The 17,760-nt window shown below is 39.4% G+C and overlaps 1 protein-coding gene across 2 annotated transcripts in view; it reads left to right on the top strand.

The window, feature by feature from the left end:
- OBI1 (ORC ubiquitin ligase 1) overlaps positions 1-17,760 on the top strand; it is a 46,184-nt gene that overhangs the window by 17,181 nt on the left and 11,243 nt on the right. For both annotated transcript variants that reach the window (XM_059995668.1, XM_059995669.1), the window contains exon 5: positions 6,575-6,663. In XM_059995668.1, the coding sequence (XP_059851651.1) occupies positions 6,575-6,663 (89 nt within the window). The remainder of the gene's footprint in view (positions 1-6,574; positions 6,664-17,760) is intronic.

Here is a 17,760-nt window from a genome sequence, read left to right as displayed (position 1 = left end):
CCCTCTCCAGCATTTGTTGTTTGTAGATTTCTGATGATGCCCATTCTAACCGGTGTGAGGTGATACCTCATTGTAGTTTTGATTTGCATTTCTCAAATAAATTAGTAATGTTGAGCAGCTTTTCATGTGCCTCTTGGCCATCTGTATGTCTTCTTTGGAGAAATGTCTATTTAGGTCTTCTGCCCATTTTTGGATTGGGTTGTTTGTTTCTTTAATATTGAGCTGCATCAGCTGTTTATATATTTTGGAGATTAATCCTTTGTCCATTGATTCATTTGCAAATACTTTCTCCCATTTTGAGGGTTGTCTTTTTGTCTTGTTTATGGTTTCCTTTGCTGTGCAAAAGCTTTTAAGTTTCATTAGGTCCCATTTGTTTACTTTTGTTTTTATTTCCATTGCTCTAGGAGGTGGATCAAAAAAGATCTTGCTGTGATTTATGTGAGAGTGTTCTTCCTATGATTTCCTCTAAGGGTTTTATAGTGTCCGGTCTTACATTTAGGTCTCGAATCCATTTTGAGTTTATTTTTGTATATGGTGTTAGGGAGTGTTCTAATTTCATTCTTTTACATGTAGCTGTCCAGTTTTCCCAGCACCACTTATTGAAGAGACTGTCTTTTCTCCATTGTAAATCCTTGCCTCCTTTGTCATAGATTAGTTGACCATAGGTGCCTGGGTTTACTTCTGGCCTTTCTATCTTGTTCCATTGATCTGTACTTCTGTTTTTGTGCCAGTACCGTATTGTCTTGATTACTGTAGCATTGTAGTATAACCTGAAGTCGGGGAGTCTGATTCCTCCAGCTCAGTTTTTTCCCCTCAAACCTGCTTTGGCTATTTGGGGTCTTTTGTGTCTCCATACAAATTTTAAGATCTTTTGTTCTAGTTCCGTAAAAAATGCATTGGTAATTTGATAAGGATTGCATTGAATCTGTAGGTTGCTTTGGATACTATAGTCATCTTCACAATATTGATTCTTCCAATCCAAGAACATGGTATATCTCTCCATCTGTTGGTATCATCTTTAATTTCTTTCATCAGTGTCTTATAGTTTTCTGCATACAGGTCTTTTGTCTCCCTCAGTAGGTTTATTCTTAGGTATTTTCTTCTTTTTGTTGCAATTGGTGTTGAATTTTGTCAAAAGCTTTTTCTGCATCTATTGAGATGATCATTTGGTTTTTATTCTTCAATTTGTTAATATGGTGTATCACATTGATTGATTTGTGTATATTGAAGAATCCTTGCATCCCTGGGATAAATCCCACCTGATCATGGTGTATGATCCTTTTAATGTGTTGCTGGATTCTGTTTGCTAGTATTTTGTTGAGGATTTTTGCATCTATATTCATCAGTGATATTGGTCTGTAATTTTCTCTCTTTGTAATATCTTTATCTGATTTTGGTATCAGGGTGATGGTGGCCTCATAGAATGAGTTTGGGAGTGTTCCTTCCTCTGTAAATTTTTGGAAGAGTTTGAGAAGAATGAGTGTTAGCTCTTCTCTAAATGTTTGATAGAATTCACCTGTGAAGCCATCTGGTCCTGGACTTTTTTTTGTTGGAAGATTTTTAATCGCAGTTTCAATTTCATTCCTTGTGATTAGTCTGTTCATATTTTGTATTTCTTCCTGGTTCAGTCTTGGAAGGTTATACCTTTCTGAGGATTTGTCCATTTCTTCCAGGTTGTCCATTTTATTGGCATAGAGTTGCTTGTAGTAGTCTCTTAGGATGCTTTGTATTTCTGCAGTATCTGTTGTAACTTCTCCTTTTTCATTTCTAATTTTATTGATTTGAGTCCTCTCCCTCTTTTTCTTGATGAGTCTAGCTAATGGTTTATCAATTTTATCTTCTCAAAGAACCAGCTTTTAGTTTTATTGATCTGTGCTATTGTTTTCTTTGTTTCTATTTCATTTATTTCTGCTCTGATCTTTATGATTTCTTTCCTTCTGCTAACTTCGGGTTTTGTTTGTTCTTCTTCCGCTAGTTCCTATAGGTGTAAGGTTAGATTGTTTGAGATTTTTCTTGTTTCTTGAGGTAGGCTTGTATAGCTATAAACTTCCCTCTTAGAACTGCTTTTGCCACATCCCATAGGTTTTGGATTGTCATGTTTTCACTGTCATTTGTCTCTAGGTATTTTTTGATTTCCTCTTTGATTTCTTGAGTGATCTCTTGGTTATTTAGTAACATATTGTTTAGCCTCCATGTGTCTGTGTTTTTTACGTTTTTTTCCCTGTAATTCGTTTCTAATCTCATAGCGTTGTGGTCAGAAAAGATGCCTGATATGATTTCAATTTTCTTAAATTTACTGAGGCTTGATTTGTGATCCAAGATGTGATCTATCCTGGAGCATGTTCCATGTGCACTTGAGAAGACAGTGTAATCTGCTGTTTTGGGATGGAATGTCCTATAAATATCAATTAAATCTATCTGGTCTATTATGTCATTTCAAGTTTGTGTATCCTTATTAATTTTCTGTTTGGACGATTTGTCCATTGGTGTAAGTGAGTTGTTAAAGTCCCCCACTATTATTGTGTTACTGTCGATTTCTTCTTTTATAGCTGTTAGCATTTGCCTTATGTATTGAGGTGCTCCTATGTTGGGTGTGCATATATTTATGATTGTTATATCTTCTTCTTGGATTGATCCCTTGATCATTATGTAGTGTCCTTCCTTGTCTCTTGTAACATTCTTTATTTTAAAGTCTATTTTATCTGATATGAGTATTGCTACTCCAGCTTTCTTTTGATTTCCATTTGCTTGGAATATCTTTTTCCATCCCCTCACTTTCAGTCTGTATGTGTCCCTAGGTCTGAAGTGGGTCTCTTGTAGACAACATATATATGGGTCTTGTTTTTGTATCCATTCAGCAAGCCTGTGTCTTTTGGTTGGGGCATTTAATCCATTCACATTTAAGGTAATTATCGATACCTATTACCATTTTCTTAATTGTTTTGGGTTTGTTTTTGTAGGTCCTTTTCTTCTCTTGTGTTTCCCACTTAGAGAAGTTCCTTTCACATTTGTTGTACAGCTAGTTTGGTGGGCTGAATTCTCTTAGCTTTTGCTTGTCTGTAAAGCTTTTGATTTCTCCATCAAATCTGAATGAAATCCTTGCTGGGTAGAGTAATCTTGGTTGTAGTTTCTTCCCTTTCATCACTTTTAGTATATCATGCCACTCCCTTTTGGCTTGTAGAGTTTCTGCTAAGAAATCAGCTGTTAACCTTATGGGTGTTCCCTTGTATGTTATTTGTCTTTTTTCCCTTGCTGCTGTCAATAATTTTTCTTTGTCTTTAGTTTTTGCCAGTTTGATTAGTATGTGTCCTGGCCTGTTTCTCCTTGGGTTTATCCTATATGGGACTCTCTGTGCTTCCTGGACTTGGGTGGCTATTTCCTTTCCCATCTTAGGGAAGTTTTCAACTATAATCTCTTCAAATATTTTCTCTGGTCCTTTCTGTCTTTCTTCTCCTTCTGGGACCCCTATAATGGGAATCTTGCTGCATTTAATGTTGTCCCAGAGGTCTCTTAGGCTGTCTTCATTTCTTTCCATTCTTTTTTCTTTGTTCTGTTCCAAAGCAGTGAATTCCACCATTCTGTCTTCCAGGTCACTTATCCGTTCTTCTGCCTCAGTTATTCTGCTATTGATTCCGTCTAGTGTATTTTTCATTTCAGTTGTTGTATTGTTCATCTCTGTTTGTTTGTTCTTTAATTCTTCTAGATTTTTGTTGAACATTTCTTGCATCTTCTCGATCGTTGCCTCCATTCTTTTTCCAGTGTCCTGGAGCATCTTCACTATCATTATTCTGAATTCTTTTTCTGGAAGGTTGCCTATCTCCACTTCATTTAGTTGTCTTTCTGGGGTTTTATCTAGTTCCTTCATCTGGTACATAGCCCTCTGCCTTTTCATCTTGTCTATCTTTCTGTGAATGTGGTTTTTGTTCCACAGGCTGCAGGGTTGTAGTTCTTCTTGCTTCTGCTGGCTGCCCTCTGGTGGATGAGGCTATCTAAGAGGCTTGTGCAAGTTTCCTGATGGGAAGGACTGGTGGTGGGTAGAGCTGGCTCTTGCTCTGGTGGGCAGAGCTCAGTAAAACTTTAATCCGCTTGTCTGCTGATGAGTGGGGCTGAGTCCCTTCCCTGTTGGTTGTTTTGCCTGAGGTGACCCAACACTGGAGCCTACCCGGGCTGTTTGGTAGGGCTAATGGCGGACTCTGGGATGTCTCACACCAAGGAGTACTTCCCGGAACTTCTGCTGTCAGTGTCCTTGTGCCCACGGTGAGCCACAGCCACCCCCCACCTCTGCAGCAGACCCTCCAACACTAGCAGGTAGGTCTGGTTCAGTCTCCTATGGGGTCACTGCTCCTTCCCCTGGGTTCTGATGCACACACTACTTTGTGTGTGCCCTCCAAGAGTAGAGTCTCTGCCTCCCCCAGTCCTGTCAAAGTCCTGCAATCAAATCCCGCTAGCCTTCAAAGTCTGATTCTCTAGGAATTCCTCTTCCCGTTGCTGGACCCCCAGGTTCAGAAGCCTGACATGAGGCTCAGAAGCTTCACTCCAGTGGATGGGCTTCTGTGGTATAATTGTTCTCCAGTTTGTGAGTCACCCACCCAGCAGTTATGGGATATGATTTTATTGTGATTGCGCCCCTCCTACCATCTCATTGTGGCTTCTCCTTTGTCTTTGGATGTGGGGTATCTTTTTTGGTGAGTTCAAGTGTCTTCCTGTCAATGATTGTTCAGCAGTTAGTTGTGATTCCAGTGTTCTCGCAAAAGGGAGTGAGAGCATGTCCTTCTACTCCACCATCTTGAACCAATCCTGGACTTTTTTTCTAATGTTTCCAGGGCTAAGTGAGTTTTGAACAATTATGAAGCCAGTGTTGAGAATGCAAAATATAATAGTTAGCTGAAGTCTTCATTACTCTTTTAGGTGCAACAAATAGGCAGAACTCTCCCCTTTGTAACTTTACCCACCTGATTCTCCTGAAGTTGAAACTATCTCTGATAGTTGAGGAACTAGCCAGCCCATAAAGAGAATCTTAGAGAGCCACAGGACTGGTGAGAGACCTTGACAGAGGGGATGGGGAAAAGAAATCAAATGAGGTTCTAATTTAAGCCTGTCATTCATCACCAAAAAGCATTCACTAAATGCCTCCTCTTATGAGGGCTTAATTCATTGTTTGTGTGTATGAGGAAGTAAATTACTTTTCCTGTGTCTTCAGAGGGGCAGTAATGGTATTTATCAGTCACTTAAAGAATTAACCCTCCACAGTCTTGGTTGGTTTGCACCCACGAAGATAAGCAGGTGCTTAGAGCTCAAAAGGCACCTAGATGAGTCTAAGTGAGAGAGTTAGGCTTGGTGCCCAGAAGAGTGTCCTCTGTCCTGCTTCTCTTGTCATCCTCTTGGGGTATTTGTGTGTTGACGGGCAAATAATATAGTCAGAAGTTCTAGAAATTATTGGTCAGATTTTTAAAATCTGTTTTCAAGTTTTGTTGGTTTAAATCTCTTTGTTGACAAATGTTCTTGTGACCCCTTCACTTTGAATGTTAATGTTCTAGTCAGACAATGAATTCCTCTTGCCAGGTTGGTAAGATTGGTTCCTAGTCTAGGGAGTCTTATTTTTTGTTGGAATTGAAAAACACAATGACTAGGGGTTTAAATGAAGTAGCTTTTAAGAAGACTACAATAGACACACTACTTTTTGGGCTGTCAAGAATCAATATTGAGCTTCTAGATTTCCTAGCAATTAATGTTTTGTCATGCAGTTTTTAGGTATCATAGAACTCAAAAAAGAAAATCATACTTGGGATTTTTTTTTTTTTTTTTTTTTTGGCGGTACGTGGGCCTCTCACTGTTGTGGCCTCTCCTGTTGCGGAGCACAGGTGCCGGACACGCAGGCTCAGTGGCCATGGTTCATGGGCCCAGCCACTCCACGCCATGCCGGATCTTCCCGAACTGGGGCATGAACCCGTGTCCCCTGCATCGGCAGGCGGACTCTCAACCACTGCACCACCAGGGAAGCCCAGGATTTTTTTTTTAAATCAAAAGAGAATCCATAGAATTTATTAGAAAACATTGATTCAATTCTGAGAGTCCCAGAATTTGTGAGCCAGAGCATTTGAGAAAGCCATTTTGAAGAAAGCAAGCTATGTTATCACTAAAAACTATTTTTAAATAGCAACCAAAAATCAATCTCATAGCTCAAGATTCTTAGCATTAGTTTTGTGAATAATTGCATGTGGTATAATGTTATCATGCTTAGAGTATTCAGTTATGTGAAAAAGGAAAAGAAAAAAACATATTTGCCATTAGTTTAGTCCCTTAATGACTCTAAGCTGACTAACATAGTTCCGTTTATTTCCCTGGATAGGGGATTTGCAGAGTGCTTGGGGAATATGGATTAAAAATGCTTGGTTGTGTTCACAGTTTCACAAGTCATTCCCAACGGTGATTTTAAGCTTCTGAAGACATGTTCTAGTATTCAGTTTTCTGATATTGTTGCTCTAAAGAATACAGATGGCTCATGTCATTATTTTTACAAGGCACTTTTGTTTTAACTTGTGCTTAATTATTTTCAACATTTTTTTTTCCTAAGGCAAATAAAAAATTGAAATTGGAAAATGGTGGCCTGGTGAGGGAGAATTTACGACTGAAAGCTGAAGTTGATAACAGATCACCCCAGAAGTATGTATTTTGCTAACAGAGCAATGTTTCAGGTTATGTCAATGTTTTAGAATAAGCTGCTGTTATAGTTTGTGTTTGTCATTTGACTCTTTTCATTGAAGCATGTAAGTTTAAATAGAATGTCTTACCTCTAAACATCAAGTGTATACTTATGTTACTGGTAAAATCTTAGTCATAGTTAAGACTAGTGTTGAAGAAAAGATTTCCCTCTGATACTTTTTCTGTATCTGATTAGCAAGAGGATTGTTTTATGTGACCTAAGATAGGTGAGCCTTCACTTCGATTTACATGTAACTGTTTAGTGGTCCTAACAAAGAGTAGGGAGAGTAACATAATGCCCTTTAGATGTTTTCTGAAATAATCATAGTTAAAATTCATATAGCGCTTTCTCTTTGCCAGGTACAACAACCTGTGATATAGAACTATTATTATTCTCCATTTACAGATGATGAAATGGAGGCATAGAAATCAAATTAATATTTCTAAATCTGCACTGCTAGTAAGTGGTGGAAATAGGATTTGAACCAATGTAGTCTAGCCCTGGAATCTGTGTTCTGTTACATTACATTGAAAACTATTACACTACCCATTATACTAAAAAGCCTATCTGAAATAGAATTTTAAGGCATCATTTGTTGAATTTTGGACTGATTTGAACTATACAGTTAAATGAATTTATTCTTTTATGATGGGATAGTTTTCACTCCATTCCAAAAGGTAAGCAGTTGGAACTATTGACCCACTTAACAGTTAGTTTAAAATGATAAGAAACCATTGAGAGTTAAGACTTGAAGATTGAGAAAAGATGGGAGACAGTGCTTAAGGTTGTTATTTTTCTGGGAAAAAAAATGACAAGTGAAAAGAGAATATGGCCCCCATCCCTCTGAGGAGTGGCATATCAGAACTCCACACTTTTCCCAACCAACCATTAGACTTCATTTTTTCCTAATGGAAAAAGACAAAGACAGACATAAACAAACAGTGGAAATTTATCCTACCAGGCGTAGTTCTCTGCTTGTCATTTGAAAAGGAGAAAATATTACCTTCAGTAGAACAAGTGTAGTGTCCAGAAATGTTACAAATAAACCATAATTACTCAAAGCAGAGATAACTAACCAATAGACAAAGAAGCATAGCTTTTACTTTTAAATAGTTCCTTCCCCTTTTTTCTTTCACTTCAGATAATGTTGTACTTTGATGAATTAGTGAAATAAACTTAAGAAGTGTTGCCATTATTATATGGCGGTTTGAGTCTCTGCTCTTCTCATTTATTGGCAGCTCGCCTTGCCAGTCATAGTAATGCTTGTCCATTAGCCATTTCCCACGGCAGGCTGAATGGAACTAAAGCCATTTTGTTTGTAGCTTTTATTTCTTGAAAAGTTGCCCACCAGATTTCAGATTTAATGCTAGCCACCAGGATGTGTGTTTTTAAATAGCCATGACTCCTACCTGATAAACAACTGAAGAATCTTATCTAAAGAAACCTCACTGCTGTCTATGCTAAGAAGCAACCACACTTCTGAATCCCATATAACTTTAGGATTTGCTATCTTTAACTTCCATTCCTTCCCTTCAGGGGAAAGGAACAGTTTCACTTAAAAAGCGATTTGAACTGACCCCTATTCCTGATCAATTTGCAATGCATTGAGGTATTAAAAGCATGGCTTTTGATTTATAGCCTTAGTTTACTCTGCATCACAAAACCCTAGTGGGATTCAGAGAGAAGCTGACCACAGCTGAAAATACCCAGATCTGGTTCACCTGAAGAGAGCTGCTATTCGTATTGAAAAGAATATGAAATTTCAAGAGTTTAAAAGTAAATGCAAGCAAATAAAAACCATCTATTCCATTTCATTGCCTTGATTAGGAAGTGCCTTGACAAATTATTTTTCTCTTATCTACTTGGTTAGGTGTCACGGTATACTTTTTATACACATGACCTTAGTTTCTGATGTATCTTTCAGGTTGTGCAGACGTATTCTACAAATCGTGCAGAAGAGAGAGCTTTAAAATTTAGATACTAGAGAGGAAAAAAATTAGGAAGTTATATTTGTTAGCTTGGACTGCCATAACAAAATACTATAGACAGGGTGGCTTAAACATTGGGTATTTATTTTCTTACAGTTCTGGAGGCTAGAAATCCCAGATCAAGGTTCAGCAATTTCGGTTTCCGGCAAGGGCTCTCTTTTAGGCTTGCAGACAGCTGCCTTCTCACTATGTCTTCACATGTCAGAGAGGGAGTGTGCACGCTCTGGTCTCTCTTCTTATGAGGATGCCAGTCCTGTTGGATTAGGGCCTCATCTTTATGGTCTCATTTAACCTTAATTACCTCCTGAAGACCCTGTCTCTGAATATAGTCACATTGGGGTTTAGGGCTTCAACAAATGAATTTGGTGGGGAAGTTGGGAACACAATTCAGTCCATAGCAGAAGGTATTTCTTTTTAGGACACTCAAGCAAATATCATGCTATTGCCCCAAAACTAGACTAACATCTGGTGTCAACAAGGGGGACTTAGACATTTACCTTGGTCTCAAGTAGATAGTATTGTATAAAAGTAATAAATTTTATAATTTTTAAAAACAGTGCTATAATCTTTAAAATGAAATCTGGATTATCATTTATCTCCTATGCTATTGTTTTTCTAGTCTATCTTTTACCCTCCATTATATCCAGTCTTAAAGTGTACCTGCATATTTTTCCTTTCTCAACTTTAACTTAAAAGCCCTTTTGAGCAGTGTGGCAGATATCCTACTAATCGTGCTCTTCTAGGTTTCAATAATATCCATTCTATTCCTTGTCAAAAATTCATTGTCTCGATATCTAAACTGGTGGTCCAGAAAAATGCGATCTTTTTCTTTGACTTGATGTAGCCAAAGACTTCCTGAATTTGTCTTCTAATTTGTTTCAGCTGGAGAAAGCCGTCTGTTTGCCCTTTCAGTTTTCTCTAACATGGACTCCTAAGAGAATCAGATTTAATATTCAGAACTCAAGAGGTGGTGGTAATGTCCTTCAGTTTACAAGACTGTTATGCGAAGAAAACTTACTCTCCCAACCAACCCAGAAATACTAAAAGTTTATTTACTTGACAGTATCCTAGGTGCTTTGAACTATACAAAATAAATACTCTTTCTGACCCCTAAAGTAGGTTAGGTTCCCTTGCTGTAATTTCTCTTACTACCTTGTACTTTCCCTTTTTAGCACATATCCCAATTACTAATAATTAATGTTTTGTGTAATTATTTGTTTCATGTTCTTCTGTTTGAGTGAGGACTATAGTTTTATTCACGGTTGTAGCCCTGCATTTTATAGTGTTCTGGCTAATATTCTGCTCCTAGTATATATTTGTTGAGTAAATGAATAAAAACGTAGCTCCCAAGACTATGAGAAAACAGACAGACAAATCCAGAATATGGTACAATCAATTGGAAAAATGACCAGATTTCTTCATTAAATCATTGGCAAAATGGGAGGGGAAGCCTGATTTACAATAAAAGAGGACTAAGAGATATAATAACCAAATGCAGTACATGGATTTTGTTTGGATATTGATTAATAACAAATGTCAGAAGACATTTTTGAGGCAATTGGATATATTTGAATATGAACTAGATATTAGATGATACCAAGGAATTACTGTTAATTTTGTTTAGGTCTTATGGTTACTTAACAAAATGTCCATTTTTTTTTTAGAAATGCATACTAAAATATGAACTATAGTACATTTTAACAAAAAAAGGGATATATATATATATGTGTGAAATGAGGCCAAATCTTGATAATTCTTGAATGTGGGTGATGAGTATATGGAGTTTTTCCTGTTCTCCGATTAAAACCAACAAAACATAGTCCTTGCTTCCAGGAAGTTCATAATCTAATGAAGATGAGAAAAAATACATGAAACAATTAAATACTAAATAGTTACTAAGTCAAATAGCAGAGACAGCAATATGAGTTCAGAGAATGGCCAGTTGATTGGAGTGACGAGAGTCTTTATCTAAGAGGCAGGACTTGAGCCCAGCTTTGAAGGATGGAGATTTCAGTGAAGAGGAAGGCATTCTGAGCAAGAGGAAACAGCTTGAGCGGTAAGGAGTATTAAGAGGTCCCTTCAGCTCTAGTTCCTTGTCTCCAGAGTAGCCACAAGTCATGCCCAAGAAAACACTGTGGCTTCCTTCTCAAACTCAGCAGAGCAGAGGTCCTCTGTGTAATTTGCACATCTCTCCATTGTGACCGTCATCATCCCACTTAAACAGCTGGGGTTAGCACAATTCCACTACATCTAGTACTCCACTACATTCTGCTCTAAGCAGAAAGGCCTGTTCTCAGTCTCCTATTTAATGGGGAATGCCAAGTGTCACACCTCCACATGATAAGAAACAAGAATAAGAAGCTGAAGGGAGGACTTTAGAATTGCATTTCTCTATTCCTGAACTGTGCCAGGAAGTGTGATATATTTGTCCATGATAGAGAGAGGAGTTCCTTAGTGATTTTTTCGCTCGAAGGGGTATGAAGAATTGATTTGTAAAGCATTTGAGAGTCCTATGCCCTCTCTCTGAGATCTCTGTTCAGTTGTGACTTTTTTTTTGTTCTAGTCACGCTAGGCAGAGTTTGTGCCATGTTGCCGCCTATTATGAGGCTTTAGCAGAGCAGATGTCCATGCCTTTAGCTTCTAACTTACCTTAAAGCGTGGGGTATAAAGCTCCATATACAAAATTCCATAGGTCATGTAAATCAAACCTGGTTACAATTGGATTAATGGCTTTCCTTTCTATAAATATGTGTTTGGGAATGTCATTGTATCTTTAGTGAGATCTGTGAGTTTGATACTATGGTAGTGTTAAGCATCATTTTTACTGCCCAGCAGCCCCAAGGCTTATCATTATGGACCAGTCTTCACCCATGCCTCAGCTCTTTCTGGGGGAAGATAAAGGCTCCAGGTACTCTCTAGATGGTGAGCAGTATTTCCTATTATTAGTACATGAAAAAAGTGCTCTGAGGAGGAAAGAATAGACTTCATAAGTCATCACCTGCACGTTCTTCCCTTCTTCCTGTATTTGTGTTCCTTGAGCCGTCTTATCAACTCCCATGGCTTTAATAATCATCTACTTGTATGTCTGAGATTACAAAACAAAATCTAAATCTTTGGCCTTGCCTTTTTTCCTAAACTGTAGATTAGTGTTTCCATCTATCTATTTTATACTTTCACTCAAGATCCTATACCTTAAATTCACCACAAAGCACAGTAGTTAAATAAATGCTTCGTTCTGGAGACAACAGTACCTGGATTCAAATTTCCTTGCTTCCACTCTGTCTCTCTTTTCCCTACGCAGTTCAGTTTCACCATGCTCAAAATTGCTTTTTATAAAGTATAAACCACACTATTAAATCTCCTATCTGAAACTATCCAGTGTTTTCCTAAAATAAAATCCAGACTCTTCACCAACTAGTCTTTGCTTGTTTATTCCACTTCATCTCATTCTCATTCCCCCAGCTAATCCTGCTCTAGCCATACTGGTCTTCTTCTGTTTCTAAAACATGCTGGACTTTTTCCCTCTGCTTAGAATGTTTTGCTTCTGCATCGTTATGTGGCTGTCTCCTTTTGTCCCCAGAGTCAGAAAGGCTTTTCCTGACCATTCAATCTAAAGCAGCCCTCTGAGGTTGTCCTTGTGACCTTACTCTTGTGGAGTTTAGAATGGAGAACACAGAACAAGAGGTCAAGCAACTAAACAAACATGGTAATTTCAGTGATAAAGGCTAAGACAGTAATACTGTAACATTGGTTGTGTGTTAACTATGGGCTCTGTTATAAGTACATCTCAAGTTTTAACTCATTTAAACCTCACTGGAACCTATAAGATAGGTACTCCTACTGAGCACATTTCACAAAAGATAAAAACTGAGATACAAAAAGTTTAAGTATCTTCCCCCAAATCACAGCGCTAGTAAGTAGACAGAGTTCAGTTCTAGAGAGTCTGGCTCTGGAGCCTGTGCTCATAATCACATGCTATATTGCTTTGCCATGCCATGATTTTATCACTACGGTTAAGAAAACATAGGCAGAACGCTCTATGACATAAATTACAGCAAGATCCTTTTTGACCCACCTCCTAGGGAAATGGAAATAAAAACAAAAATAAACAAATGGGACCTAATGACACTTAAAAGCTTTTGCACAGCAAAGGAAACCGTAAGCAAGACGAAAAGACAACCCTCAGAATGGGAGAAAATATTTGCTAATAAAGCAACTGACAAAGGATTAATCTCCAGAATATACAGGCAGCTCATGTAGCAAACAATCCAATCCAAAAATGGGCAGAAGACCTAAATAGACGTTTCTCCAAAGAAGATATACAGATTGCCATCAAACACATGAAAGGATGCTCAGCATCACTGATCATTAGAGAAATGCAAATCAAAACTACAATGAAGTGTCACCTCACACCAGTCAGAATGGCCATCATCAAACAATCTACAAACAATAAATGCTGGAGAGGGTGTGGAGAAAAGGGAAGCCTCTTGCACTGTTGGTGGGAATGTAAATTGATACAGCCACTATGGAGAACAGTATGGAGGTTCCTTAAAAAACTACAAATAGAACTACCATATGACCCAGCAATCCCACTACTGGGCATATACCCTAAGAAAACCATAATTCAAAAAGAGTCATGTAACACAGTGTTCACTGCAGCTCTACTTACAATAGCCAGTACATGGAAGCACCCTAAGTGTCCATTGACAGATGAATGGATAAAGAATATGTGGGGCTTCCCTGGTGGCACAGTGGTTGAGAGTCCGCCTGCCGATGCAGGGGATGTGGGTTCATGCCCCAGTCCAGGAAGATCCCATATGCCGCGAGGAGCGGCTGGGCCCGTGAGCCATGGCCGCTGAGCCTGCGCGTCCGGAACCTGTGCTCCGCAACGGGAGAGACCACAACAGTGAGAGGCCCGCATACCGCAAAAAAAAAAAAAAAAAGAATATGTGGCACATATACACAATGGATTATTACTCAGCCATAAAAAGAAAGGAAATTGAGTTATTTATAGTGAGGTGGATGGACCTAGAGACTGTCATACAGAGTGAGTAAGTCAGAAAGAGAAAAACAAATACCGTATGCTAACACATATATATGTATATAGGAATATAAAAAAAATGGTTCTGAAGAACCTAGGGGCAGGACAGGAATAAAGACACAGACGTAGAGAATGGACTTGAGGACACAGGGAGAGGGAAGGGTAAGCTGGGACGAAGTGAGAGTGGCATGGACATATATACACTACCAAATATAAAACAGATAGCTAGTGGGAAGCAGCTGCATGGCACAGGGAGGTCAGCTCGGTGCTATGTGACCACCTAGAGGGGTGGGATAGGGAGGGTGGGAGGGAGGGAGATGCAAGAGGGAGGGGATATGGGGATATATGTATATGTACAGCTGATTCACTTTGTTACACAGCAGAAACTAACACACCACTGTAGAGCAATTATACTCCAATAAAGATGTTAAAAAATAAAAGTAAGGAAGTAGAAGGTGCGGAAGCAAGGGGCTACTTCCATCCTCCCACCCTTCTCTTTCTTTAATGTTTAACAGTGGCTTTATGAGGTGAATGCTTGAAAGTATTCAACATTAAATTCAGTGTACTTCACATTAATGTTTGCAAAATACATCGTTAGCAATTCTTAAATATTTCAAATCAACTAACTTGAAGTGCAGAAGGCTTGTTCTCAAATAACTCTTCTGAGGTGACATGAAAACTGAAAGCAGCCTATGACTTGAGTCCAGCCTTGCTGTCTATATGCTTCACTTGCAAAACCCCAGCACCTGAGAGGCACCTGATAAATACTTGCTGAAGAACTAAATAAGTAGATAAATAACATTCGATAAATTACTTGACCTGTTGGGGCCATTGCTTTCTTTATATAAAATGTGGATAATGTACTGCTTTGAGGATTAAAGGAAATAAGTGTATGTCCTTGGCACAGCATGTAACACAAAGAACTGGTAGAGGTTTGTGTCTAAATAACTGTATCCATTATCCATCCCACACAAAAGATTGTTTATCCTCTTGCTTTGTTCCTATGCTCCTTCATGGCTTTACTACTGGTCCGGTTGCCTAAGATAAAAACTCCAGGGCTTCCCTGGTGGCGCAGTGGTTGAGAGTCCGCCTGCCGATGCAGGGGACATGGGTTCATGCCCCGGTCCGGGAAGAGCCCACATGCCGCGGAGCGGCTGGGCCCGTGAGCCATGGCCCCTGAGCCTGCGCGTCCAGAGCCTGTGCTCCGCAACGGGAGAGAGAGGCCACAACAGTGAGAGGCCCGCGTACCGCAAACAAACAAACAAACAAAAAACTCCAGTCTTCCTATGTTTCTCCACCCCTTGTCCTCACCCCACACCTAACTGTTCAGTATATTCTATCCTACCTATTAAATGCCTCGGTAACGCATCTTCTTCTTGTTCCCACTAGTTTAGATCCACATGATTTCGTGCTTAGCCGATTTTAACAACCTTCCGACTGATTGCTCTTCTTTTCTTCTCTCAACCTTGGAGCATCTGCTTTATTGTTGCCTGAATTCTAAAATATAACTTTGATCATCTCACTGCCTTGCTTAATAACCTTTGGTGATTTCCCATTGCTCACAAATTGAAGCCCAAATTTCTTAGTATAGTACGGAAGCCGCTTTCCCAATATGATTTCAGCTTAGCCTTCTTAGCACCTCTCCAACCTTCTTCTTCTTATACTCTGCTGTGGCCATGCTGAATTTCTCCCTGGGCCGAGATTTGCCATGTTATGACATGTACCTTAGCGCATGTCTTTTCCTTTGCCTTCCCTGGTCCTCTCCATTAGCCTCTCTGTTTTTATTCTGCCTGGTTAATCCCTACCCATCCTTTGAGATCGAGCCCAGTTGTCAGTTTATCTATGAGACCCTCCGAGATTTCCAAGATGATTCTTTTATCATACTGTTTTAAGGATTACATCGTATACTGACCAGCTCTGACTGTCATGCTCAGTTAATCTGCCAGCTCCTTGGAACTAATACTTTTTTTTTTTTTGGCCACACCACACGGCTTGCGGGATCTTATTTCCCCAACCAGGGATCAAACCCATGTCCCCTGTGATGGAAGCGCAGAGTTCTAACCACTGGACTGCCAGGGAATGCCCAAGACATGTTTTGTTTGTTTGTTTGTTTGTTTGTTTGTTTGTTTTTAATGAACTCAGTGTGTATCTGTATAAAGTGTGAGTGTTTGTGTGTGTGTATTTTTTCTCTGGGACATGGCAGAAGGAAGGAGTCCTTACACTCTAATACTTTATACTGCTCCTTGGAGGGAACTGACCAGGGAATTAAGATCTTGAGCTTTCTTGAAGCTTAAGGTATATAGGGTTTAAGAGGGCAGAAAGTCAGAGATTCCTGGCATTCTCCAAATGAGGAGAGTAGAGGGATTTCGTGAAGTTTTCCTAAATTGTACTAGAGATTGAGAGATAGAAAGAGGAAAAGAGGAGGTAGTGTCAGGGCTTGCCTGGCTCCAGGACGATGTTCTGGTCTGAGTCACCTTACTTGAACCAGGTTTTCCTGCCCTTACCTGTCTCTGTGCTGACAGTGAGCTGTGCCCCTTCCTGGTTCACAGGTCTGCTCTTCCTAAACTGTGTCTCAAGATGTGCCAGTACTACACCTGGCGTTCAGCTTCCTCAGCAGCATCTCTGCTCTTGCTAGCCTTGGCTGTTCTCTCTTCTTGACCTTTTCTGGCCTTTTTTGTTTTTCACGATTCTGCTCTGACAAATGCCATGATTCCTGGTATTTGACCCCAGCCTGATCCGTTGACTGATTCTGCTGTGCCCTTTGGTTTTCCCGGAAGGGGAACTTGTAGACTGTCAGGGGAGCCTGATGATACCCCGGGGCCAGACTGTGACAGCTGGGTGTGCTCAGGCCCCTCAGCTGCCTGAGGGGCCCTTCTCTGGCTACTCAGCTAATTGGGGGTGGACAGTTACTGCAGTTTTCTGTCAACTTGCCTTTATTATATTGATAAGATATTTTAGGAGCCTGTAGTGCATGCTAATGACTAAGCGGTAAGGTTGTCAGAAAGATTATGAACTGCGTGAGAACAAGGATAATGTCTTCTACTCCTTTTGTTTTCCTTCCTCATCACCTCTCAGCATGCATTAGTCCTCAATAACTATCATCTGAGCAATAATTACAGAGTGGCTGGATCAGTTTTTTGTTTTATTTTGTTTCATGTTGTTCTTCATGCTGAGAGAGATTGATTTAACTATAGTGAAAAATGTATAGATACTATTAGTTCAGAGATTTTTAAGTATGCTTTTTTTCACCCAACAACAGTTGCATTCTTTTATACTGTTGAGATTTTATTGTTGTAGTTAAGGTTAGTATATTTTGGGAAAAGGTATAAATCCTTTATTCCTCTGAGAACTGTGAAAAGATATGAAATAGCATGTCTCAAGGTTCTCTCCTTCCATGAAAGATTAGGATTGCCATTTATGTCATGTCAACTTTGAGGCTGATCTTTTAGGGCAGAAAATTAGGGTATTTCTGCATGGAATTGAAATGAGATATATTTAACAAATAGAATGGAATTTATTCCACAGTAAAAAGAGTAGTCCATCTTCAGGCAGTGAATATAGATGTGGGTTAGCCCTTTTTAGAGACTTACCACAAAAAAGAACCTGTTCCTCTTCAATTTACATATGCTGCCCAGCACTTGGGTGTTTTCTATTAGGAATTTCTAGGTATTGCAGCAAGAATTTTCACCACAATTTTTAAATACAAATGCATGGTTAGTTCAATAAAATAAACACACACAATAAACCTTTCTTTAAAATTGTGTTAATAATACGAGCTTTTTTTTGGCTGCGTTGAGTCTTTGTTGCTGCATGCGGGCTTTCTCTAGTTGTGAGCGGGAGCTACTCTTCGTTGCGGTGCACAGGCTTCTCATTGCTGTAGCTTCTCTTGTTGTGGAGCACGGGCTCTAGGTGTGCAGTCTTCAGTGGTTGCAGCATGCGGGCTCAGTAGTTGTGGCACACGGGCCCTAGAGTGCACGGACTTCAGTAGTTGTGGTGACGGGCTTAGTTGCTCCGTGGCATGTAGGATC

Source organism: Delphinus delphis, chromosome 18, assembly GCF_949987515.2.
Source record: "Delphinus delphis chromosome 18, mDelDel1.2, whole genome shotgun sequence".
Lineage (NCBI taxonomy): Eukaryota > Metazoa > Chordata > Mammalia > Artiodactyla > Delphinidae > Delphinus > Delphinus delphis.
The sequence above is the reverse complement of the archived record's forward strand: the minus strand, read 5'-3'. Positions and strand labels throughout refer to the sequence as shown.